This window comes from Lethenteron reissneri, chromosome 51, assembly GCF_015708825.2.
Source record: "Lethenteron reissneri isolate LAM-NWPU_2019-01 chromosome 51, ASM1570882v1, whole genome shotgun sequence".
NCBI lineage: Eukaryota > Metazoa > Chordata > Hyperoartia > Petromyzontiformes > Petromyzontidae > Lethenteron > Lethenteron reissneri.
Genome location: NC_083829.1, coordinates 11,969,261 through 11,991,118, shown reverse-complemented (window position 1 = coordinate 11,991,118; position 21,858 = coordinate 11,969,261). Strand labels below are relative to the sequence as shown.

Here is a 21,858-nt window from a genome sequence, read left to right as displayed (position 1 = left end):
CACTGTGAGGGCAAACAGGGATCTTTGTGTTAACAGACGCGTATGTGTGTGTGTGGGGAAGCTACCTGGTCTATCACTCTATACGAAGCTCCAGGTTTTCTCCACCACAGCTATGCCCTCCCTTCTCTCTGCTTGCGAAAACTTGGAGCCCCCTAAAGGAACATCTGTACCAGTTTGAGACATTCGGACTGGCCTGCCGATGATGCATCCTGGTTTTCACCAGGCTGGATTGTGTGAGGAGCCGACAGATCCCTGAAAGATCTGGACGCAGTTCCATCAGTGAGCTGCTCTGGTAGGCGAGGCTGAGTTGGCTGGGTCATGTAGTTCAGATGCCCAACCACCGCATGCCCAAGCAGCTTCTGTTTGGCCAGTTATAGGGGTTAAACGAGCATGGCATGGGCTAGGGAAGAGATGGACTGATGCAGCACAGTATTCCCTCGTTATTCATGAACTTGCTCTGCACAATTTTGGCTATCCGCGAATCGCATCTGGAACTCTACACGACTGCATCGAGATAAAGAAAGTGATGACATAAAGTGATGAGAGATAAAAAAGAAGTACCACTTTGTAGGGAACTCAACAGTGGTTGTCCTATGGATAGTCTCCCCTGCCAGAGGAATCTGGAATTTCCACCACCGTCCGAGGGCTGTAAGCAGAAAATGAGCACCAGTGCCTCGATGATCATTTGAGCAGAACATCGCTTCGGCTTTTGCACGGTCTCTTTACAAGCGTTTGGCGGCAAGAGTCATTGCCACGTGTCCCTGGGTGCCCGTGAACACATTCCAGCCATTTCTGCGGGAATTCTTGAGCTTCCTGCCATAACCACAGAGTGGCCGTCCATGTGGCCCTGAGCGGGGACTCTCGGCCGTTGTTTTAAATTGCTTCGAGAATGTTTTAACTCATTCAACGCTGCTGCTGCTGCTGTTGTAAGCTTGTAACTTTTGCCCCTGCTGACCCAAAGCCTGCCACATTTTCTGCCTTCCGTTGCCCACTTTCTCCTGTCAGGTCAACGAAACGAAACTTAAAAAAAAAACTTTTAAACTACATTTAAAAACATATTTTACCAGGTAAGGCCCACTATATAGCTCTTTTCAGAAGGGACCTCACCACAAATGATAGCTCAACAGAGTCGCTTGTCGCATGTAAATGTATAGCAAGCCATATACTCTATAAGCGCACGTGAATTCTAAATGTGGAGGGAAAAACCGGATGACCCCTGGAAAAATCCACGCGATCACGGGGAGAGAGACATGCAAACTCCAATTTTACAGGTGTCCAGGGTCGGGATTGAATCCACGACCTCCGACATAGCAGACGAGGTAGTTAACATCGTGTCATCTCGCTGCTGGCATCTCTTCCAGTGCCTCCCTCTGCTTCTCTTCCCTGCTGTCGGCCTCCACTTTCACTGAGTCGTCTATTTGCTTTAACAGCAGCGTCAGTCGAGCCCTCTGCTTTGCCCGATTTCATGATTTCTTCACCTGTCTCTATAAACTTACTGTTACTTTGAGAAAGTTGTACAAATTCGGCCAGTGTTTTCAGGCCATGAAACCGGTGATTCTTTAGAAATCTTAGAACGAGAGGTGGCAAACTGGCTGCATTTGCAGCTGAAATGTATTCTTTACTGAACCGCGTGCATTCATTTGTAGGCAAATTCACACCACGTGGCCAAAGCAGACTATATGTGTCCACAGATTCCCTCATCGGCTCTGTTGCTGCTGCACACTAGCCACACACCCATAGAATGTCCTTTGGATGTGGCCGCCCGTCTCTCCCAGCCAGCCAACAATACTTTTATTCTTATTTAGAGCCATGTCTCTCTCCTCATTTATCTTTCCTTCTTTGTGCTGTACTTTGCAATTTATCACGATGTCTGTCTCTGTTTCTCCATTCCTCCACTGTATCTCACCCATACCCCCCCCCCCATCTCTCTCCCCGTTTCTCTCTCTCACCTGTCACCCCACTCTACTTATTCCCACCTCTCCCTTTCCCATCTCAATCTGTCTGGTCTCTCTCTCACTTATCCTCTCTCGTCACCGTCCTCTTTCTATTTTGCTCTCTCTCTTTCCTCCCCGTTTCACGCCCTTTCACTCTCTCCCCACCCCTCTCTTCCTCGTGTCTTCCTCCCTCCTCTGTCTCCCTCTCTCCCCCACCTCCCTCCTCTGTACTAACATAGTAATGTAGTGTGAGTATGACCGAGAGGGTATGATGATGAGATAGCATGAGAGAGTATCTCGCACATTTGTATGCGGGAAGAGAGTGGGGTAGAGGCGTGACGTGAGCGCGACGCACGAACCCGGCTCAACGCTGTGATGTCGTTACCGCTCGAGCAGCACACTTGGCCACGCACCAGGCAGACAGGAATCCACCCAGGTCATCTTTTTTTCAAATATGGTAATATGACGATTGACACACATTGTGAATATAAACCAAAGCAGATAAGACATACTGTGGAATCATCATCGTCAAGGTCGTGTTATCGGCAAGCGTAAGCAGTGATGAATAAGCTTGCATCCTCATGGGTTCCGTAACACTTGCCGCCGATTTTTCAGCAGGGTCGGTTCTGGACGCCCACGCACGTTTCAGCTGAAGTCTGCTTCGTATTGGACCCCGCAGTGATGGACGGGCAGAGCTCATTTCTAAACGTGGTGAACGTTCGTTGTAAAGCCCGGTCCAAATTTGCAACATTTTGCACAGTAAATGGCTCAATTGGGATGACACAGCAGCAGGAATGACGCCAATACCAAACGAATTATTTATTTATTTATATGGGACCATCTAAATGATGAAAGAAAAGGCTTTACCCTTTCCGGCAAAACTACAGGAGGTGTTAAGATATTCAAACACCAAATGGACACCATCACTAGGCATTAATCACACATCCTTGTTGTAAAACATGCAAACAAACATGCTTTGATAATGTATGCATTGTCTTTGAAACTGCAAATATCAAAGCATTAATAGCACGGGTTGGACAGTTATATGTATGGTACAATTTTTTTCACCATCAAAATGATGAAAACAAATAAATTATAATTATAAATTACTATTTATATTGAGCGTTAAAGTGACCTGCGTCCCATCTTGCCCCATCGCCATGCTGGTTTACTCGGCTGCTGGCGGTGCAGGTGTCTGCCAAAATCAGATCAAAGTGGCCACAAAATGTCGCCTCAACTCACACGGGCTTTCACAACAGGACCTTCACAGGCACCACGGGGGTGCTGGCGAATGAGCCGCCCCCCCAACTGAGCCTCACCCCAGCTGACTGCACTGTCCATGCAAAGTTGCCATCATCATTATCGTCGTCCAACAGCGGTAGCGACGGCGACAGCAGCAGCTCCAGCCGGCTGGCCGTTGTTTTTGGAAACGGCGTGAACCTTTCCGAGTGTCCTCCCCCCCCGCAGCTCACCCCGTGTTTACGTCGCGTTGCCAAAGCGCCGGCCCACACAAGGGGCGCACGTAGCGGCAGTCTCCTTAAAGAGGCCGGGCTTGGCATTGCCGGCTCCTCGCCGCTGGCACGCTTCGGTTCTCGGCTCTGCGTTGCCCTCGGCTGGCACCGTCCCGCGTGGGGCGCTTTGCCGTGGCGAGAGGCGGCCGCCGCGGCGGAATAGTTGGCGGCGCGCAGAGGTCGCCGGTTCGATGCCATCTTCCAGCGGCTAACGCTCAAGCAGCGGGCCACGGGTTTCTCCGTCCACCCGATGGGGACACCGCAGCTGGTCGATGGGCAGGCATCGAGAATTTTTTGATTTCTGTTTGGATGAATCGGCTCCTGCGTTTTATTTGCACAACTGTCGTTTGTCCACCCAAACAGGCCCGAGGGAAAAAGGACCTGCAGCCTCAATTGACTTCCCCCGATGAAATAAAGGCGGCCGATCTGAGCCGAGAAGCGCCGCCCGCCGGCACCGGGCAGGGCCACGTGACCTGTCCCTTGTGAATAACAATGCCTTTCACGTCTTGCTGAATGGAACGGCGGTCGTGCGTGAATCACGAATGAGGTCATTCGATGACTTCCTCGGAGTCCGTTTAATCGGCGCTGGGGCTCGCCGGCCGGCAGGCCGTGTTCTATCTGCGGTTAGGGAACGCAGCCAACAGCATTGCGAAACTGGAAAGCACCTCTGGTTTTCTAGGTAAACAATGAACAATCAATAACACTGGCCTTAAAATGAAAAAAATATATAAAGTCTAATCTTAATAGCATATAAATGAAGGCCGCCTATTATATATATTTTATTTATATATTTCTCCCACCTTTTAAGGCTCGAGTGTTGAAGAAGTACGTGCTGAGTTTCTGCAAAGTAATTGTGCACGGGGAGACGCGTCTCGTTCTCCGTCTCTTGTCCGCTGCTCCCATGATCCACGTGCCCGAGTGGACGCACGGATCTCCCCGTTAGCCGCGTGGCGAACTTCCAATTATCTTCCCTGTGGATAAGCAGCGTGCGCCAGAAGTGTCGCGCAAATCCTCGTCTTGTTATTCATACGAAGTGAAGATAATATGAGTAGAATGTCCGTCTTATGGGATATGACAATCTTGCCCCCTCCCATAGCAGCAAAGATTCTATACAAAATTACGTTTTGCAACTGAATCTTGATTTGCAGCCAACGTAACCCTCGATTTGAGGTTTTCCGCAGCCCTGGCCTGAATCTGTCGTACGACTTCTGTTCTGGGAGTGACTGCACTTGTCAACCTCCTCCTCCTGCACGGAGTGCAGAGGAGACGCTCGCCGATGGAGACTCCGCACCACACGCCTCCTGTAGCCTGGGCGGCTTGTGCAGCAGCATCTGCAGCAGCAAACAATGTACTGTTGCTGCTGGTGATGCTCTGCTTGAGGCCTGTGTGCTCTGCTTGAGGCCTGTGTCCGCTGCTTGAGGCCTGTGTGCTCTACGGGGACCGCGTGCTGGCAGGGGGAGGAGGGCTACCCGAGCGACAACCGGGGGACAAAGTCACCCGCGCAGTCACTCCCAGAATAGAATCAGAATCTGTATTTAGGCTGCAGGAGTATGAATCTGATGTCCAGTCACAACAACAAACAATACAAACGGTTGGAGCGCAAAATAGAGAAAAGGTTACCAAGTCCCAAACAAAAAAAATACATTACTATAATATATCAGTACAAATTGCATAAGTACATGCATTCCTGCCGATTTTTCAACATTAAATGCAAGTTTGGGTAAGACAACAAAACAACAAAAACAGTCCCAGACCACACCAAGACAACAACACGCAGTCCCTCAATAAAACAGCAGATTCAAATGTAACTCTCGAATTCACTGAATCGAGGTTGTACTACGAGTGTTAATTCACCTATGTTTGTGTTTCATTTTCTGCACGTAGTCTAGAGGTGGAGGTAGTTGTTCGTGTGTGTACAGTTTTACAACGTTTCAAAAGAGCGCATTGAGAGCGCCGAATGGAAAAAAAGCACAGTGGTTATCATGTGATATGTCCGGCAGAGAAACCCCACACGGCTGAGACACCCCAGGGCCCCTTGGGTGCATTCCCGCGTCACGTCTCGCGCATTCCACCAGAGGAGGGAGTACGATTTGGTTTAGGGGAAACTTGCATAAACTGTTTATTTTCCAGACTAGATGGACGTGGTGCATTGGCAGGCTTCTCGTGTACGCTGCGTCTTGTGTTTACCCGATTTCCTGTAAATTCGTCAAATGGAATAAACGGACACGGCGATGTTTGTCACGGTGGCTCGGAGATGTTAACTACCTCGCTTGGTATGCAGGAGGCCGTTGGTTTTATCTTGACCCTGATGCCTGTATATTTGGAGTTTGCGTGTTCTCCCTGTGATCGCGTGGATTTTTCTCCGTTTCCTCCGGTTTTTCCCTCCGTTTTTTTCCTCCACATTTAGAAACATGTGTTTAGAGTATTCGGCTGCGATAAAGTTCCATATTAGTAGCCACAACATTGAGCTATCATCGCTTCTGAAAAAGAGCTGTTATATAGCACAGTGGGCCTTACCTGGTAAAATAGAAATAGTTTTTTTTATTTCGTTTTAGTTTATAGAAGTGACAGCAGGGGACATTGTTGGCGCGCAGTGGCGTTCGTATTAAGACGACTTGGTTTGACCAGTCATTTTTATTTAGTTATGTTTGGGCTCCAACGTTAATATCCTAATTGATTCATTTATTTTTCTGATGAAAATCCCTAAACTTTTCTTTGAGCATTAAATTACATTTTTGCTGCTCTCTGTTGCTTGTGTCACGAGCCGGGAGAATTTCAATTTGGGATTTTGCTCCGATCCCGATAATATTCCTCTTACAGAGCCACCTTTAGGCTCGCCGGACCTTCACCGCCGTCCCGCCTTTTTAAATGGCACCTCGACTCATCCATCAGCCCATCGTCCCTTGTAGCCAGTAACTAAGTGGACGAGCGGCGGCGTGTTCGCTGCTTGTCGCGGAGGTTCGCGGCTCGAACCCCCTCGGCCGCCCCGGTTAACGCTGCAGGTGCTTTAACTGTGGAAGCGTGAACCGTCTGCTTATCACAACAGACGTCAAAGATTCTGTGATGCCATTTTGATGTGTGTGCGTATGTGTGTCGGCGTCGTGGTGCTAATTGAGTAATTATACCGCAATGACTCCCTGGGATAACTCGTAGCAACATCGCTCAGACTGTGAAATACTCCAGACTGCTTGTGAAGCAGCGCTTTCCGTCTTGACAGCCGTGTGCTGTCATTTTATTTAACGTTGTTTATGTCTGTGCACAATTTGTGACATCTGCAAATGTGCTTGATTTTGCAGTCATTTTTATTTGCTCGTTTTCGTTCTGATTGGAATCCGAGCATGGAATGCGCATTATAACTGTTAATCATTATTATTCGGTCGTTGGTTTCTATTTGCTTCATTGCTTTTTATGTTATTTTCTAATTGTGGTAGGACCCCGGTCACTTTACAAACGAGACTCTCTCTCCCCTTACCTCTCGGGCTCTCGCCCGGTTCGGCAAAATAGCCTCGAGACCGCAAGAACGGCGCGGAGAGCAAAAGCACGAGAGCCGCTTCGAGTTCGTCGCGACAAGCCACGCTCAGACCCCGTCTCCCCTCCTCCCCCCCCCCCAGAACAAGACGTGGGTGCCCCGTCGAGTGTGCGGCGCCGGTGGCCGTGACGTGCTGGCCCTGATCGCCAGGCCCTACTCCCGCGTGGACGTCTACCAGCGGCAATTCTCGGGCACGCTGCTCACGTCGATCGCGGTGGGCGCTGCGGGCGACGACACGCTGGCGAGCCTGGGCACTGCGGACGGACGCATCGTGCAGGTGAGCGCCCCGGCGGTAACGACATCGGCAACGAGGGCGGCGGCGCGGTCGAGCGTGGACGCCGTTGGCCGCGAGCGACCGACCGTCTTGTAAAGCGTCGCAGGCGGTGCCGGCTGCGGCCCTACTCGATCGGTGGTGAGCGGCGGTATCCAATGTCGCTCTGTGCCTCTGTGGTCCCGCATCTGCGCTGCCCTCTCCGACCCGCACTGGCCAGCACGGTGACGTATGTATGGTCCAGTAACCCCCACAACCCCCAAGGCGTGGGGAGGCCTTCATCCAGCAGTGGATTGACCTAAGGCTGTGAGTTATTTATTTTGACTGAATACTGATGATCTATTACGTTCTGTCTCGTTTGCGCTGTCAATACTACCTGCCTCGTTTGTTCCGTTTCGTCTCTGCTGTCCCGTTTGTACTTTGTACAGTCACGTGAGTATGGTCATGTTTGTTCCATGTCTCGTTTCCACGGTCTCATTCGGGCTGTCTGTCTTGTTTGTACCATCTCATTTCGTCTGTCTCATGTGTACTGTTGCCAAAACATTTCACCTGGAAAACCCCTTGGGATGGATCATCTGGGTTTGCAAGGTTTGCCAGGCCGTGGGTCGACACAGCAGATGCATGTAACGGCTCTGCGTGTACGGCCACTCGAACTCAATAACTCGTGCAGTCTGCGTTTACACAGTGGATGTCTCGCCCAGTGAACACGCGTGAATAAGTAATTGAGCTGCACAAACCGGCGGTCCATGTAGAATGCACTCTGCAGCTGTGACGCTTGTAGGCGTTGCTCGAGTTTTAGTGAGAGATTTAAATTGGTTGAGACGAGCGAGGTGGTTGGGTGGCGAGGCGGAAGTGGAAACAACCGCCGTGGTGTGGCCCCATTAGTCGTGTTGAGTAGCCCCGACAAAACAGTCGCTCTTGTCAAGTGTCAGCCTCCGGTTGTTGTTTGTTTTTTCAATTTCTAAATGTTTGTGTTTTCCTGTAGGCAGTTTGGGTAGTGTTCTTGTGCATGATGGCAGCAGCAATACATTCAGGGGCTCGATGCCGATGTCTCGTTCTGATGGCCATGAGAGGGCTTGAGCAGAGCGTTGGTGTCGTTTTGCTGCTACTCCTCCTCCTACGCTGAAAGAGCACAGACTACGGTGGTTTAATATACGGCCCATAGTTTGGGTTGCATAGCCACAATTGGTCTCCTGTGGCTTGTTTTTTATTTTACATTCATGATAGAGATGTGCACAGTAGCCTGTCGATGGTTCCACCGGTGTGAGCGGGTTGAAGGAATGTCAAAGCCAGGGAGTGCGGTGTTTGGGTCTCGAGTGAGGTGTTTATTCCTGGACGTTCGCGTTGTTCCACTGTTCGCCGGCGTTATTCCGTATCTGGGTGAGATTCCTCGATAGCGATAGCGATAGCATGAACACAAAAAGGCGATCCGGTTTTGAGTTATACTAATACTATTAAACTATGTTTTATTTTACAAGATAAAGCCCACTGAACTATATAGATATTTTTCAGAAGCGACCTGGCCACAAATAATAGCTCAACGAAGTGGCTTATCGCGTGGAAATGTATAGCAACCAAATACTCTAAATTAATGTTTCTAAATGTGGAGGGAAAAACCGGAGGACCATGAGAAATTTCCATGTGACCATTGGGAGAACATGCACTCATACATACAGGCATCTTGGTTAAGATCGAACCCACGACCTCCTGTATACCAGGTGAGGGAGTTAACATCTTGCCATCGTGGTGCCCATGGTGAGGTGCACTGTTGAAGTCTTGGTTGATGGGTAGGTAGTTGTCGTTGACAAGAAAACGTGTAAATTCCCTAGCAGTTAGCATGTCTCTGTGGAAAATTTATGGCAGAATGTTCACCAGAACTGGGGATTTGTGTCGGTTTCAGTGCTGCGGTTGTGATGCCCATTGCACTATTAACCACTGCAGCTCAAATCTTTAAATTACAAGAAAACCCGTGCATCACAACATAAACACGAGACCAGGCCGGAAAGGGAATATCTTTAACAACGCAAACAGATGTGCAGCATTGCGTGTTACAAACGCCGCCCTATGGGACAGCCACGTTTTCACAACTCTTTGAGCGGCGGTCTGAACGATAAAATGGTCACACTCTCAGTTCCTTAGTGCTGGTGGTGTGGATAAAGCTGAGAGCTTTTTGTACGTGCGCAGTGCTGCACACCCCACTCACTGCATGCTGTTAAATCGATGATATCCACGTCAGACGTGGGCCTTCTACGTCCGTGGAGTAAAGTTCAAGTGGAGCGGTGCTCGTCTGTGTTGGCCGGAAATAACCTCGCTCAACGACACAGGGTGGCCCAAAAGGCAGGACACATCGGGTTATTATATTTGCCAGACGATTTTTTATTATTTTGTAAGTATTTTTTCTTCCTGCTTAAGTGACTTTGGCCTTTTGAACAAACAAATAAGCTCGCTCACTTTCTACGACGGTAGAAACAAATTTGTTCAAAATATAAGAATAGGTTTTACCCTTGCTGGGAATGAAACAAGTGTTAAGATGTTAAAACACCAAACAGAAACGTTTTCCATGGAATCAAGTCTGCATTAACCACACGTAAATGTGGTGAACATAGACGTCGTAAATGTGTCGTAAATCGTCGTAAACTGGATGTAATACATCCCAATGTTTTTTATCTAAATGATTTCTGACATTAAAAAAATACATAAATTCAATGGAATATTAATGAGCTTTTATATAAAAAAAAAGAATTCTAGAGAGACTCACACTTGCTTCATTATAGTCTGATTTTAACATATTCACGTAAGGGTTATTTAATTTATTTGACTTCCATTTACATGAATGCACGCATTAATTCTCTCTTGAAATTCATTTAGGATTTTTTTTTATTACCAGTGTAATCCTTTAACATTAATCAATTATGTTTTGCATCCTTTAATTCAGAGTTCTTGGTTGAGTTTTGTAACACGATGGAGTTGAGGTGACCCCACAGGGGTGAAGTGAATAGATGTGAATAATAGATAAAATATTAACTTAAAACGTAAACAAGTACAAGTTGTAATGCCCGTGTTAATATAAATAATATAATCCTCTGTGTCCTGACTTTTGGGCCACCCTGCATATTACAACTTTGATTGATGTGCTGTTTATTGCTGAGCGCCGCGTGCTCAGCTCGGTTTCTCAAGAAAACAAAAAAGTGAAATGCCGCATGAAGCGTGGCCGCGGGGAGAACAAAACACGTCTCTCGGTGGGAAAACAAAGCGGCCGCCGCGTTGGCCACGGAGGCCACGTCCGCGCGCGCCACCACCACGCGCGCCACCACCATCACGCGCGCCACCACCACCACGGGGCCGGCCTCAAACACGCCAGGCCCCGACCGCAACGCTCCCGAATCAAAGAGCCCTCGTGAGCTGGCGGTTCACAGCGCCGATCACAGAACGGAAGGGGAACAAAAATTCCGCGAACAACAACAGCAGTAGCAGCAGGAGGCCGAGTTGGATGCGGCAGGGCCTCGTGAAGGGGGGGGGGGGAGAATTGGGCTCAGTGCCCCACCCAGGTGGGGGCCACCAGTGGCGGCAAGACGATGTATATGGGGAGGGGGGAAGATAAATAACATTCGGGGAGAAAGGGGGACAGGGAAGAGGAGGGGAAGGAGGGGAGCCAGGTTGGAGAGAGAGAGGGGGGGGGGGGCAAAACGAGGGAGGGAATGTCATAAAACACCGCAAATAAAATAATGTCCCCGCACCGTGCGAACTTGTGAACTCACGTCCCACAGAGAGAGGCGCTCCGCTCCCGCCCGTTCCTGGAAGGGGGCACAACCCCCAAAGTGACGCATCCCCTCCACCCGACCTTCCTGCATCGGAATTCCGTTTCTGTCTTTAAGCTTGTTGCTTAAATGCTCCAAGGGCTAGGAGGGGTGTGAAGCCACTGTTTCCACGAAGGGGGTTCGTGGTTTTCAAATTGGTCAACACGACCTTCCTGGCCGGGATATTAAAGATTTGCAGTCAAGCATGCTGATGTTTTGACAGAGCATTTGGTTTCAGGCTCCACAAAGTAGTTTTTGGTTAAAGGGGTGAGAGGTTATCAAAAATTATTGGGTCTTTCCAAGAATATGAATTCCTGCAGTCACGAAAGCTTCAAGTCAAGGTTATCAAATGTGAAAAAACTCCTATACCCAGTGAGCCGGGTAGAGTAATTCATTGGAGACAAAAACAACTTTTGTTGGAGAGTCTCTTTAGCACTTGCCGTAAAAATAGACCGAGCGGCAAACTGGTAACCGGTTTCTTGCCCATTATAGCCGAACAAATTAAATCTTTATGGTGTACACAAGCATTTAACTACGCGCCAATCACTATTGTTTCAGCTCGCCGGTAGCAGCCACATTTTTTATATTTGTGTTTTGTGAGAGTTACATACGTGGCTTGAGCCACACATCGGTTATGAATCTGTGCTTCATGTGATTGCCACAATATCCAAAAAGCGAACGGGTGAACGGATGAAATTGCTTTGCCGATGGTATGTGCCGATGCGAAGTGACTTTGCCCGACCTCTCCGGACGTGCGTGCCGACAGATCGCGGTGAGCATGGGCGGGCAGCCGCTCCCGTACGCCGAGCTCCGCGCGACGCCGGACGTCCCCATCTCGGCCCGTCCCGCGTCCCTGTACGACGGCACGAACCGACACTTCTTGTTTGTCTCCGGGAACAAGGTGCGGAGGAGACGCGGTGACACGAAGTGACACGCGGCACAAGCGGTGATATGCAGCAGACGCGGCGACACGCGGCACACGATGTGACACACGGCAACGTATGGTTCACGCGGAGACACGCGGCACACGCCTGTGGCTTCAAGCGATCGATTTGGAGTTTGCGAACCGGGAACACGAAATAAGCACGTCTGCTTTTGGTCTACGGAAGGCAATCTGCTTTCCAACCTCCAGGTGATCAGATTGTTTCCTTGACAGTAAAGCAGTGGATTGCTTTATTAGGGTATAGAGGGGAGAAGAAAGTCGTAATCAAGTTTCGGTGGTTGCCCAATTTCTAAGGGTACTGTTCCACGCAGTGCACACAATATATACATATATTATGTGCACTGCGTGGAGTTCTTGACCTTTTGACTCCATTGGGCACTCACACGGACACGCACAGCCCCTCTGTGAAGGCTGCACTTGAGATTCACATTCGTCCCATTCCTACGAACTAATGTTGTGTGAAGACAAAGTCACAGTAGTGCGACTGGCCAAGCCACCACAACGATGGACCATGTAGTCAACCCACAGAGACTCATAGAGACACGTAGAGACTCATCGAGAGACTCAGAGATACATAGAGACTCAGAGATACATAGGGATACAGAGACCCATAGAGACAAATAGGGACTCATCGAAGTAAAATAAAGGCAAGCCAAAGCAGTGCGACTGTGGCCATGCAACTCACACTATGGACCACACGGTAAACTACTTGGAAAAGCACTTTATCCATGATAACATTTTTGTTGGGTTATATTGCGTAAATATAAATGTGTCGTTAAACCCACCACCATCCGACACAACCAATTGGTAAGGGTTGTCACATAAACAGAACGTGCCAATTCGTCACTAGTACAGCACACCGGTGTGTTGGAAAGCCAAACCACAACATTTACCATCTGAGTACGACGTTTCGCCAGTAATTACAACGAAGAGGCAGACAGCCAAATCCACTCTCCAACACGCCGCTGCGCTGTACCAGTAACGAATTGTGACATTCTGTTTACGTGACAGACCTTGCTAATTGTCTGTGTCGGGTGGTGGCGGGTTTAACAACACATTTATATTTATGCAATCTAACCCAAAGAAACTATATTAAACTAAACCACTTTAAACTAAACCACTTTAGTCTAAGCTCCTTCAATGGAGGAGGAGGAACAGCAAATTTCCACGAAATCTCTCCCTGAAGCCCTCTTGTTGTGGCCAGCAGACCTGAACATTGGCATCAGCTGCAAGACATCTTGCTGCCATCATATACTTATTGCATGTTAAAGTTCTAATTAAAGACATTGGTTGTGGTTGTCAGAATGCCAGGATATGTGTTTGATGTTTCTACAGATGATGTAAATAAAATAAATGTAACTTTTCGTAGGTAGATACCTGCAGAGCGTGTCTGACAAAATCCCTCTTGGCTGTCGGGCGGCTAAATCAAGACCATCGGCTGAAGTATGAAAGTGGCGTATAAATAAATAAATAATTGCGGAAGAAAATGCCAAAATGCGTCTCTTGAGAGGCTCTCTTGATGGGCTATCTTGTCTAGATTCGAGCTCATATCAGATGATTTGTGCCAGGACATGTGTCTGCTGGACATGCGCACACACATGGCGTGGATGAAGAGCCTAGATTGCACCTGCCTCCTGACCATCAGCTGCCACGCCATTTCCGCTCTGTCATTGTGAGAACAAACGGAGCTTCTTTACCCGAGACCTCTTTAATACGAAACACATTGCGGAATGAAATGTCTCACTTTATGATGTGCCAGGGCAGCTGCGTCCACCCTGTCCACGATTTTGCAGGAATTTAATAACATCCGCTTGCCTCCCTCCTGAAAACATGTTAAATCTGTCAAACTAGGGCTCATTTCTAACGGAGAGGATCCTTGCCTATAAGCAGCCGGCTGTCCACCAGCATCGATCTAAGCCCAGCCTGACTGATGACTAGACGATGCATATCAACACTGTGCTAGAGTTGTGCCTGTGTTGAACCAATGCTGGTGAACAAGAAAGAGTCGCTCCCGTAGGCTGTGTGGCCGATGCGATGTGTTAAGAACATAGCTTTATAGTTCACTTGGAGGGACAGATGCAGGAAGAGGAGGCGCCTTATCATACACCTGTTTGTTTTACACCCTGTATGGTGATGCACGCTCTACAAGTGGGCAGCACGAAGAAGGGGCAGCGTTGGTGGAGATACTCGCCAAAGCGGTTGTCCTATGGGGAGTCTGACCCCTGGTCATGTGGATTCACCACCTTCCAAGAGTGATGAACACTGCCCATTGCTCGATCAAGCGTGCCTTGCTGCAATGGGGCGATGCTACGATATCTTGGTCAACCATGATCGATTCACTGCTGATAAAGGCCTCCCCAAGTCGACCCCACCTCCCATGATCCCAAGAAGCAAGGATGCGCCCGGCTCCTGCTGAAGCGAGCCCATCGCTCTGGCTGCTCGGTGGACACTCTCTGTACGCTTTCCATTCCCTGGTGGCCGCTTCGTTACTACGACATACTGCGCGATGTATGAACCGAAATCATTGCATCGTTTGTTTTCGCTAAATATCCTTTTATCGTGATTATCGTCGCTTATACGGCATACTTTATTTCCCGAAAAATACATTCATCACTCACAAAAGCCCAATCATAAAAATTCTAAATAAATTGCCCATGAGCCATTAAATGTGTGCTTTGAAAAATGTTGCCCGTAGTGATTGATGGAGCGGTGGTTGTATTTACACATTACTTTCATGACTCGGAATCAGCATCTTTATTTAGACTGCAGGAGGAATCCGATGAGCTATGAAGCTCTTTTTCACAGCATGGGCCTATCAGCAAGATTACCACACCCGAATCTTATCTTGCTGTTTTATTGATCAGAGAATGCGAGTTGAGATACGCAGCTGGCTGTCCCGTTCGTCACGTTAACCCCCCCCCCCCTCCACCACTCCCCGTAGGTGGTGAGGGTCCCAGCGGTGGGGCCGGGCTGCAGCCAGCTGCTCGAGTGCGGCCGCTGCGTGGCCGCTCCACGCTCGCTGGGCTGCGGGTGGTGCGCCGGGCGGTGCGTGCCGGAGCGACACTGCCTCGCGGGGACGCCCTGGAGTCCCCGCTTTTGCCCGCCCCTCCTCTCCGCGGTGCGTGCCCTGTCCCCGAGGCGGAGCGGCGGCGGCGCCGACCTCGGCACCGCCGCCTCTCCGGGATCTCGGCCGTGGCTATTTTCGGCGGGGAGCGTTATCTCGAACTGGTTCTCGCGACCCCCCCCCCCCCCCTCTTCAACAAACTCGCACTGACCGGTGTGGTGAAGTATGATAAACTACCCCCGTGAGTGACGCGCTTGTTCATATTCAAACCGACGTCGCCAACTCGAGCGATAATTATCGATAATCAACCGGTGCTGAAGTCTCGCCCGAAGTGGCACGCAAATACCGGCGATACCTCAGTTTTGATCTGGGCTGCGGAGACCTCAATCTAAGCGAGCTCTTCTCCCCCATTATGCTTTCGGCAGCGCTGCTCATTGCTGGCCTCCTCGGCGCACCGTGGCGCGTCCCGCTCGGCGCGTCCCACTCGGCGCGTCCCGCGGGAGTCGTCCGGAGCGACGGCAGCGCCCCTCCCCCCCATTGTTCCGTGGCCCTCCCCGGAACGCGTTTCCGTCGGTGCGAATCGAGAGGCCGGGTTTCGGCCCCGAACTTGGCAGTCTCTGCTCGTCTTGTTCCGGGCGAGCGGTCGCGGTCCGGCGAGGAAGCGCTCCGCTGGGACCCCCCCCCCCACCGTCCCCCTACTGCCTTCGGACAATGCGTGCTCTCGGGACTAGCGGCACCGTCGATCTGGCTCCTGGAATGCAGCCGGCCATATTAAAGGTTTCCCGTCACCTAATTGGTGTCGCGACCTTCGTCGCGTTGTCCCAAGTTGCCGCGCGCCGGAACGTCCGCGTGCGCACCCGACCGGGTGGCGCCATCTCAATCCGCCACCTGCCCCCTCCCCCTCCCACCCCACCTCTCTCTTGCCTCCGCCGCTCTCGCTCGCCGCTGGGGATCCTTGACCCTCCGGTCGCGATCTAACCCAAAAAAACCTCTGTTATGGTTCAGAGTCCGTTTGTAACTATGGTTCACTACCCTCATTATATTCACGGCACTGGCTCTCCGTCTCGAATGTAGGATCTGAGCCACCCGGCCACCTCCTGTCCTGCGCCTCCCCCCAGGTCAACTCAGCATGAAATGCCCACACGGTTCCGCGTACAAACGCCGTCAGCGGTGGGACGAAGGCGGCCGCGCCGCCCTCCCGCGTACCGCGACGGCCTTCGTCTGTGCTTGCCAACGACACTCGCCCCCAACAGTCTCTGAAGGTTATCTCGGGGATTGGGGCACCTTTGTCTTTGTGCGCATAGTTCCACCCCGAGCGCGCGGTGCTGGAGGGCGGCACGGAGCTGACGCTGTGCGGGAGACACCTGCGGTCACCGGCGGAGCTCGCAGGGACGTTCACGGTCCGCGTCGGGGGCACGGGCTGCCTGGTGCTGCCCACGCACAGCAACGAGACCACGTGAGGCTCGCGGAGGCAGCAACATCATCATCACCGTCGTCGTCGTCAGCGGCTTCGTCATCATGAGCATCACCATCGTCATCACCATCATCGTCACCAACACCACCACCACCTTTGGCATCATCACCTTCATGACCATCATTATCATCACATTCAGATAACAACCACCGTCATCAGCACTACCACCGTTGTCATCAGCATTATCATCACCACCACCATCATCTTCATCACCACTATCACCACGACTATAATCATCACACCACTATCAATTGTCAGCCGAGCAGTGGTGGGTAAGCTCCACGGCGCTGCCCTTCGCCCAGCACTGTGGAGACAGCGAGGGTTGGTGGATTACGCAAATATTGGGAAATTCCGTTCCCGTGGGCGTTGAGGAGGGGCCATACCCGAGCTCGCCAGGAGAATGTGGTGCAGCGCAATGTGGACTCATCTCCTTTTGCCCCATTTATTTGGGACAGAGTGCTGCCCCCTCACACGCATAGGTCTTCTCCTGGGGCACCACATGTGAATGCTCGTTAATTGGCCAATAACACCTCGATATGCAGAGGACCGTAGAGCTTGGGGACGAATCTGGCGCCGCCTCACGGCGTGACTGCCACTGTTGCATTTCCAACTTTGTTATCCATGGTTCCACCTCGTGCCTCTGAGTCGTTCTCTCTCTCTCTCTCTGTGAGAGCGAGCGAACACTGTGCGGTCATTGTCAACATCTTCGTCTTTCATCATCCGCCACCATCGTCATAATGTTGTCGTGCGTTAGTGTGTGTCATTTTGTGCGTCTGTGTTATGGTATGTGTTTGTGTACTGTCTGTGTCATCCGTGCATATGTGTGGGGGGCGGTGGCACTGCCGCTACGAAACCGGTGACCCAAGTTTGACTCCCACTCACGACCAATAACGGTGGTGAATATTTGAATCCTCGGCTTCCCCTAGGTCGACTTAGCCTTAAAAGAGTACCTGGTACAGTGTGTAAATGTCTGCACTGGGAAGACAAAGGTAGCTGGGCGTGGTGCTGCCACCCACCGACTTGCCCCAATAGTCTGTTAAAGGCTACACAGGGGATCTTTGTCTTTGTGTCACTGTTGTCCGTGCGGTGTGACCGCCACGACCCGCACTTCACAGGGAGGCTGTCTTTCAGTCGTGGATTGACAAAAGGTGGCTGTGCACATTCACACGGAAGACAAAGGAGGCTGTCCGCTCCGCCCCCCTCGTGTGCTGCGTCGTCCTTAATAGGCGCTCGCCGACTGTTCCGCCACAGGCGGGTGGACCAAGAGGCTGAACGTGCGTCCGTGCGTCCGCGCGTCCCTTGCGACCGCGGGTCCCTTGTGATCGTGTTGCAGGTTGTGCTGTCGGCTGGAGGCGTTTGTTGGTCGTCCGGAGACGCCCCAGGTGATCCACGTGTTTATGAACGAGTTGGCGCCGAGTACCAGCCAGGCCGCGCGGTTCACCGAGCAGGGCGTGGCCACCATCTCCGGTTTGCAGTTTGTGGTGAGCGAACCTCCTCTCCACGGTGTAACACGGTCACACCGCCAGTTCTGTGGAGCTGGTGGCTGAGGCAAGGCTGAGAGCATTATATGACCGTGCAGTGTTTCCTCCTCGGTCCACTAGACACTGACTGTTTAGTCTCGTCCATCACACTGTGTTCAACCACCACACTGCAGGTCACAACATACTCGCCCAGCCACTCACTCACCCATCCACCCACTGGCCCACCCACCCAACTACTCAATGACCCACCCACTCATCTTTACAAACTCGAGTGTTGGATATGAAGCATTGCTGCGTATCAAACACATCATCAGCATCGTCATTTTCAGTAGCAGCAGCATTGGCACCATCATTATCACTTCCACCACCTCCATAATAACAAACGTGACCAACTTTGTGTGCGTGTGTGCGTGTGTATAATCGAACCCAGTGACACAAGATCGATTCCCGCTCACAGCCAACCAACATCGGTGATGAATTTCTGATCCGGTTCTAGGCCTTCCCGATGTTTTTTTCCACCTTAAATGAATACCTAGTGCAGTGCATAAACATCAGCACTGGCGAGACGTAGGCGGCCGTGCGTGGCGCCAGCCACACCACCCCTTTGAATGTCACATTGGCCTGCAGCACTTGCCCCGACATTCTGTTAAAGGCTACACGGGGGGGGGGGGGGGTCTTTGTATTTGTGGATGCATGTGGTTCGTGAAATGAAAATCATCGGTGGAAAGTGAGATCTGAACAGGTCCTGGGGTTCCTTTAAGCCAAGTGTGCTTTACATGAGTACCGAGTGCGGTGCTTAAGCATGGAGAGACGAAGGTGGCCGGAAATGGTGCTCGCCACACCACTCCTTCGAGGACATGCCGGCCTTCATAGGTGCTCGCTTAACAGCACTTGCCCCAACGGTCCGTTGAAGGCTATATGGGCAGGGGTGAATCTTTGTCTTTGTTGTGTGTGGCACAGAACCCGGTGCTCCTGGAGGTGAAACCCTTGCGTGGGCCCATTTCGGGGGGCACCCGTGTCACCGTGCGGGGGCGACACCTCGACAGTGGCACGCGGAGGCAGCTGCTGCTGGGCAGCACGGGCAGCAGCTGCAAGCTGACGCGGTAACGCACGCCGGGCCTGTCGAGCGCAGGGCTGTCGCGAGCCGCGTCCTGGGGAATATAAGCAACAGGATGAGCGAGCCCCCTGGCAATTCGCCATCATTGATTCGAGCGAGCCTGAGTGCTGATGTGGCACTGAATGTCAAAACTGGTTCAAAAATAAAACTAAGTTTTATTTTACCAGTTAAGGCCACTGAGCTATGTATCTCTTTTTCAGAAGCCACCTGCCCACAAATGATAGCTCAACGTAGTAACTTATCACGTGGACATTTATGGCAGCCAAATACTGTAAAAGCATGTTGATTCTAAATGTGGAGGGAAAAACTTGATGACCCAGATAAAAATCCACGCGACCACGGGGAGAGAGACATGCAAACTCCAAATATACAGCAGGCGTCAGCGTCGGGATCGAACCCACGGCCGCCTGCATACGAAGTGAGGTTGTTAACATCTTGCCATCGTGACTCTCCAGAGTTCCGCTTGTATTGAATCAATGCTGCTGAGATGATGCACTCTCAGAAGGCCGTGTGGTTGACGGAATCTGTGAATATTTACTTTTATTTGACTGGGCGGAGGGGTGGATTTGGAAAGGAGATGAATTGTCCAATTATTTATTTGATCACTTATTTAGTTTAAATGTAGGACACGGTAGAATGTGTTGCCATGGAGAGGGATGCCTCGTCCGTCCTTCTGTTGGCAAAGGGTGATAACACCGACCTGAAGATGCCGCAGGCTTGTCGCACGTGGGGAGATTGGGGACAGAATAACGCGGTCAGTCAGCCAGGAGAGAAGGCGGGGATTTAGGAAGGTTTCCAAACTATACTTTTTTATTTACCAGGTTAGAGCCCGCTGAGGTATTAGCTCTTGTTCAAAGGTGACCTGGCCACACATTATGATATCTCATCAAAGTTGCTTATATCATCAGATGTGGGAATTCATAGTTGCAGCCGAATAATCTAAGCTCGTGTTGTTTCTAAACGTGAACGGGGCAAATCTGGAGGAACACAGAAAGAAAATCCCTCGGCCACCAAGGGGAGAGAGAGAGAACACGCGCACTCCAGATACGCAATAGGCATCGTCAGGGTCCGGGATCGAACCCACGCGACCTGCATGTCAGGCGAAGGAGACGGCGTCTCCTCGCCGCCCCGTGCCGAGTAAACCGCGCGGTCCGTGGCCGCGCTCGTGTTCCGACGCCACGCCGGTCGCCAGCCCGACGTTCCGTGCCGCGTGCCGTGGGCAGGGTGAGCTCCGAGCTGCTGGAGTGCGTGACGCCGCCGGAGGCGGCCGTGGCGGGCGTCCCAGTGGGACACGAGGTGACGCTGAAGATCGACGGGGCGACGCGCACGATGCCCAACGGCGCCTCCTTCAAGTACGCGCCGGACCCCGTGGCGCTGGCCCTGGAGCCCTCCGTGAGCGCCGCCAGGTGCCTCGCCACGCACCGCGCCGCATAACATACACACACCACGCACACCACACACACCACGCACTCCACGCACTCCACACACACCCCGCACACCACACACACCACGCACTCCACACACCACGCACACCACACACTCCACACACCACGCACACAACACACTCCACACACACCACGCACACCACACACCACGCACACCACACACTCCACACACACCACGAGCACACTGCACACCCCGCACACCACACACACCACACACTCCACACACTCCACACACACCACACACACCACACACTCCACACACACCACACACACTACACACCACGCCCACCACACACACCACACACACCACACACTCCACATACTCCACACCACACACTTCACACAATCCACACACTCCACACACTCCACGCATACCACACACCACGCACACCACACACTCCACGCACACCACTCACACCCCACACACCACGCACACCACACACTACACACACACCACGAGCACACCACGCGCACCACACACCACGCACACCACACACACCACTCACACCACACACACCCCGCACACCACACTCACCATGCACACCACATATACCCCACACACACCACACACACCCCGCACACCACACACACCACGCACACCACGCACGCCACAGACACCACACACCACGCACACCACACACACCACGAACACCCCGCACACCACACACCACGCACACCACACGCACACCACACACACCACATACACCCTGCACACCTCACACACCACACACACCACGCACACCTCACACACCACATTAACTCCACTGTGAAGTGGCTGTCCAGGAGGGCCACGAGTCGGGGGAGGGGGCTGATGGGGGCAGTGGCGCTCCCACTCATTGAGACTCAACGACTGATATATTTTCGCTAAAGAAATCAGGGTGACCTTCATCATGAATTAATGTCATTATCAACTTAGGCCCTAAGAATGTGGGGGAGCCCTATTTAACAAGCTCGACATTTTGGGACAGCCACCCCTTACCCCTCCATCTCCCCCCCCCCCCCTCCCGTGGGAAGTTTGTAGCTCGGCGCCGCTGCTCCCCCACGTGCCCCCAATGCGTTGAACGTCACGGCAGCTACCTAACGGCGATGCCGCGCGGTGGCGGGCAGGGCGGGTGGGATGCACGGTCCTGCAGATATTGATTCATTAAAATATAAATTCCACTCTATAAACAACGTTAACAATAATAAACGTCCCGCGATCGATCCAGAACCCCCTCCCGGTGACGGCTCTCCTTGCGCGGCACACGGTGACGCAGCACATGGCCTGTGAATAGACACTTCCAGAGAAGGTG

The 21,858-nt window shown here is 51.6% G+C and overlaps 1 protein-coding gene across 2 annotated transcripts in view; it reads left to right on the top strand.

The window, feature by feature from the left end:
• LOC133355399 (hepatocyte growth factor receptor-like) overlaps window positions 1–21,858 on the top strand; it is a 48,021-nt gene that overhangs the window by 10,299 nt on the left and 15,864 nt on the right. For both annotated transcript variants that reach the window (XM_061572673.1, XM_061572674.1), the window contains exons 3-9: window positions 7,057–7,251; window positions 11,809–11,943; window positions 14,927–15,103; window positions 16,354–16,505; window positions 17,857–18,004; window positions 18,965–19,107; window positions 20,345–20,527. In XM_061572673.1, coding sequence (XP_061428657.1) covers window positions 7,057–7,251; window positions 11,809–11,943; window positions 14,927–15,103; window positions 16,354–16,505; window positions 17,857–18,004; window positions 18,965–19,107; window positions 20,345–20,527 — 1,133 coding nt within the window. The remainder of the gene's footprint in view (window positions 1–7,056; window positions 7,252–11,808; window positions 11,944–14,926; window positions 15,104–16,353; window positions 16,506–17,856; window positions 18,005–18,964; window positions 19,108–20,344; window positions 20,528–21,858) is intronic.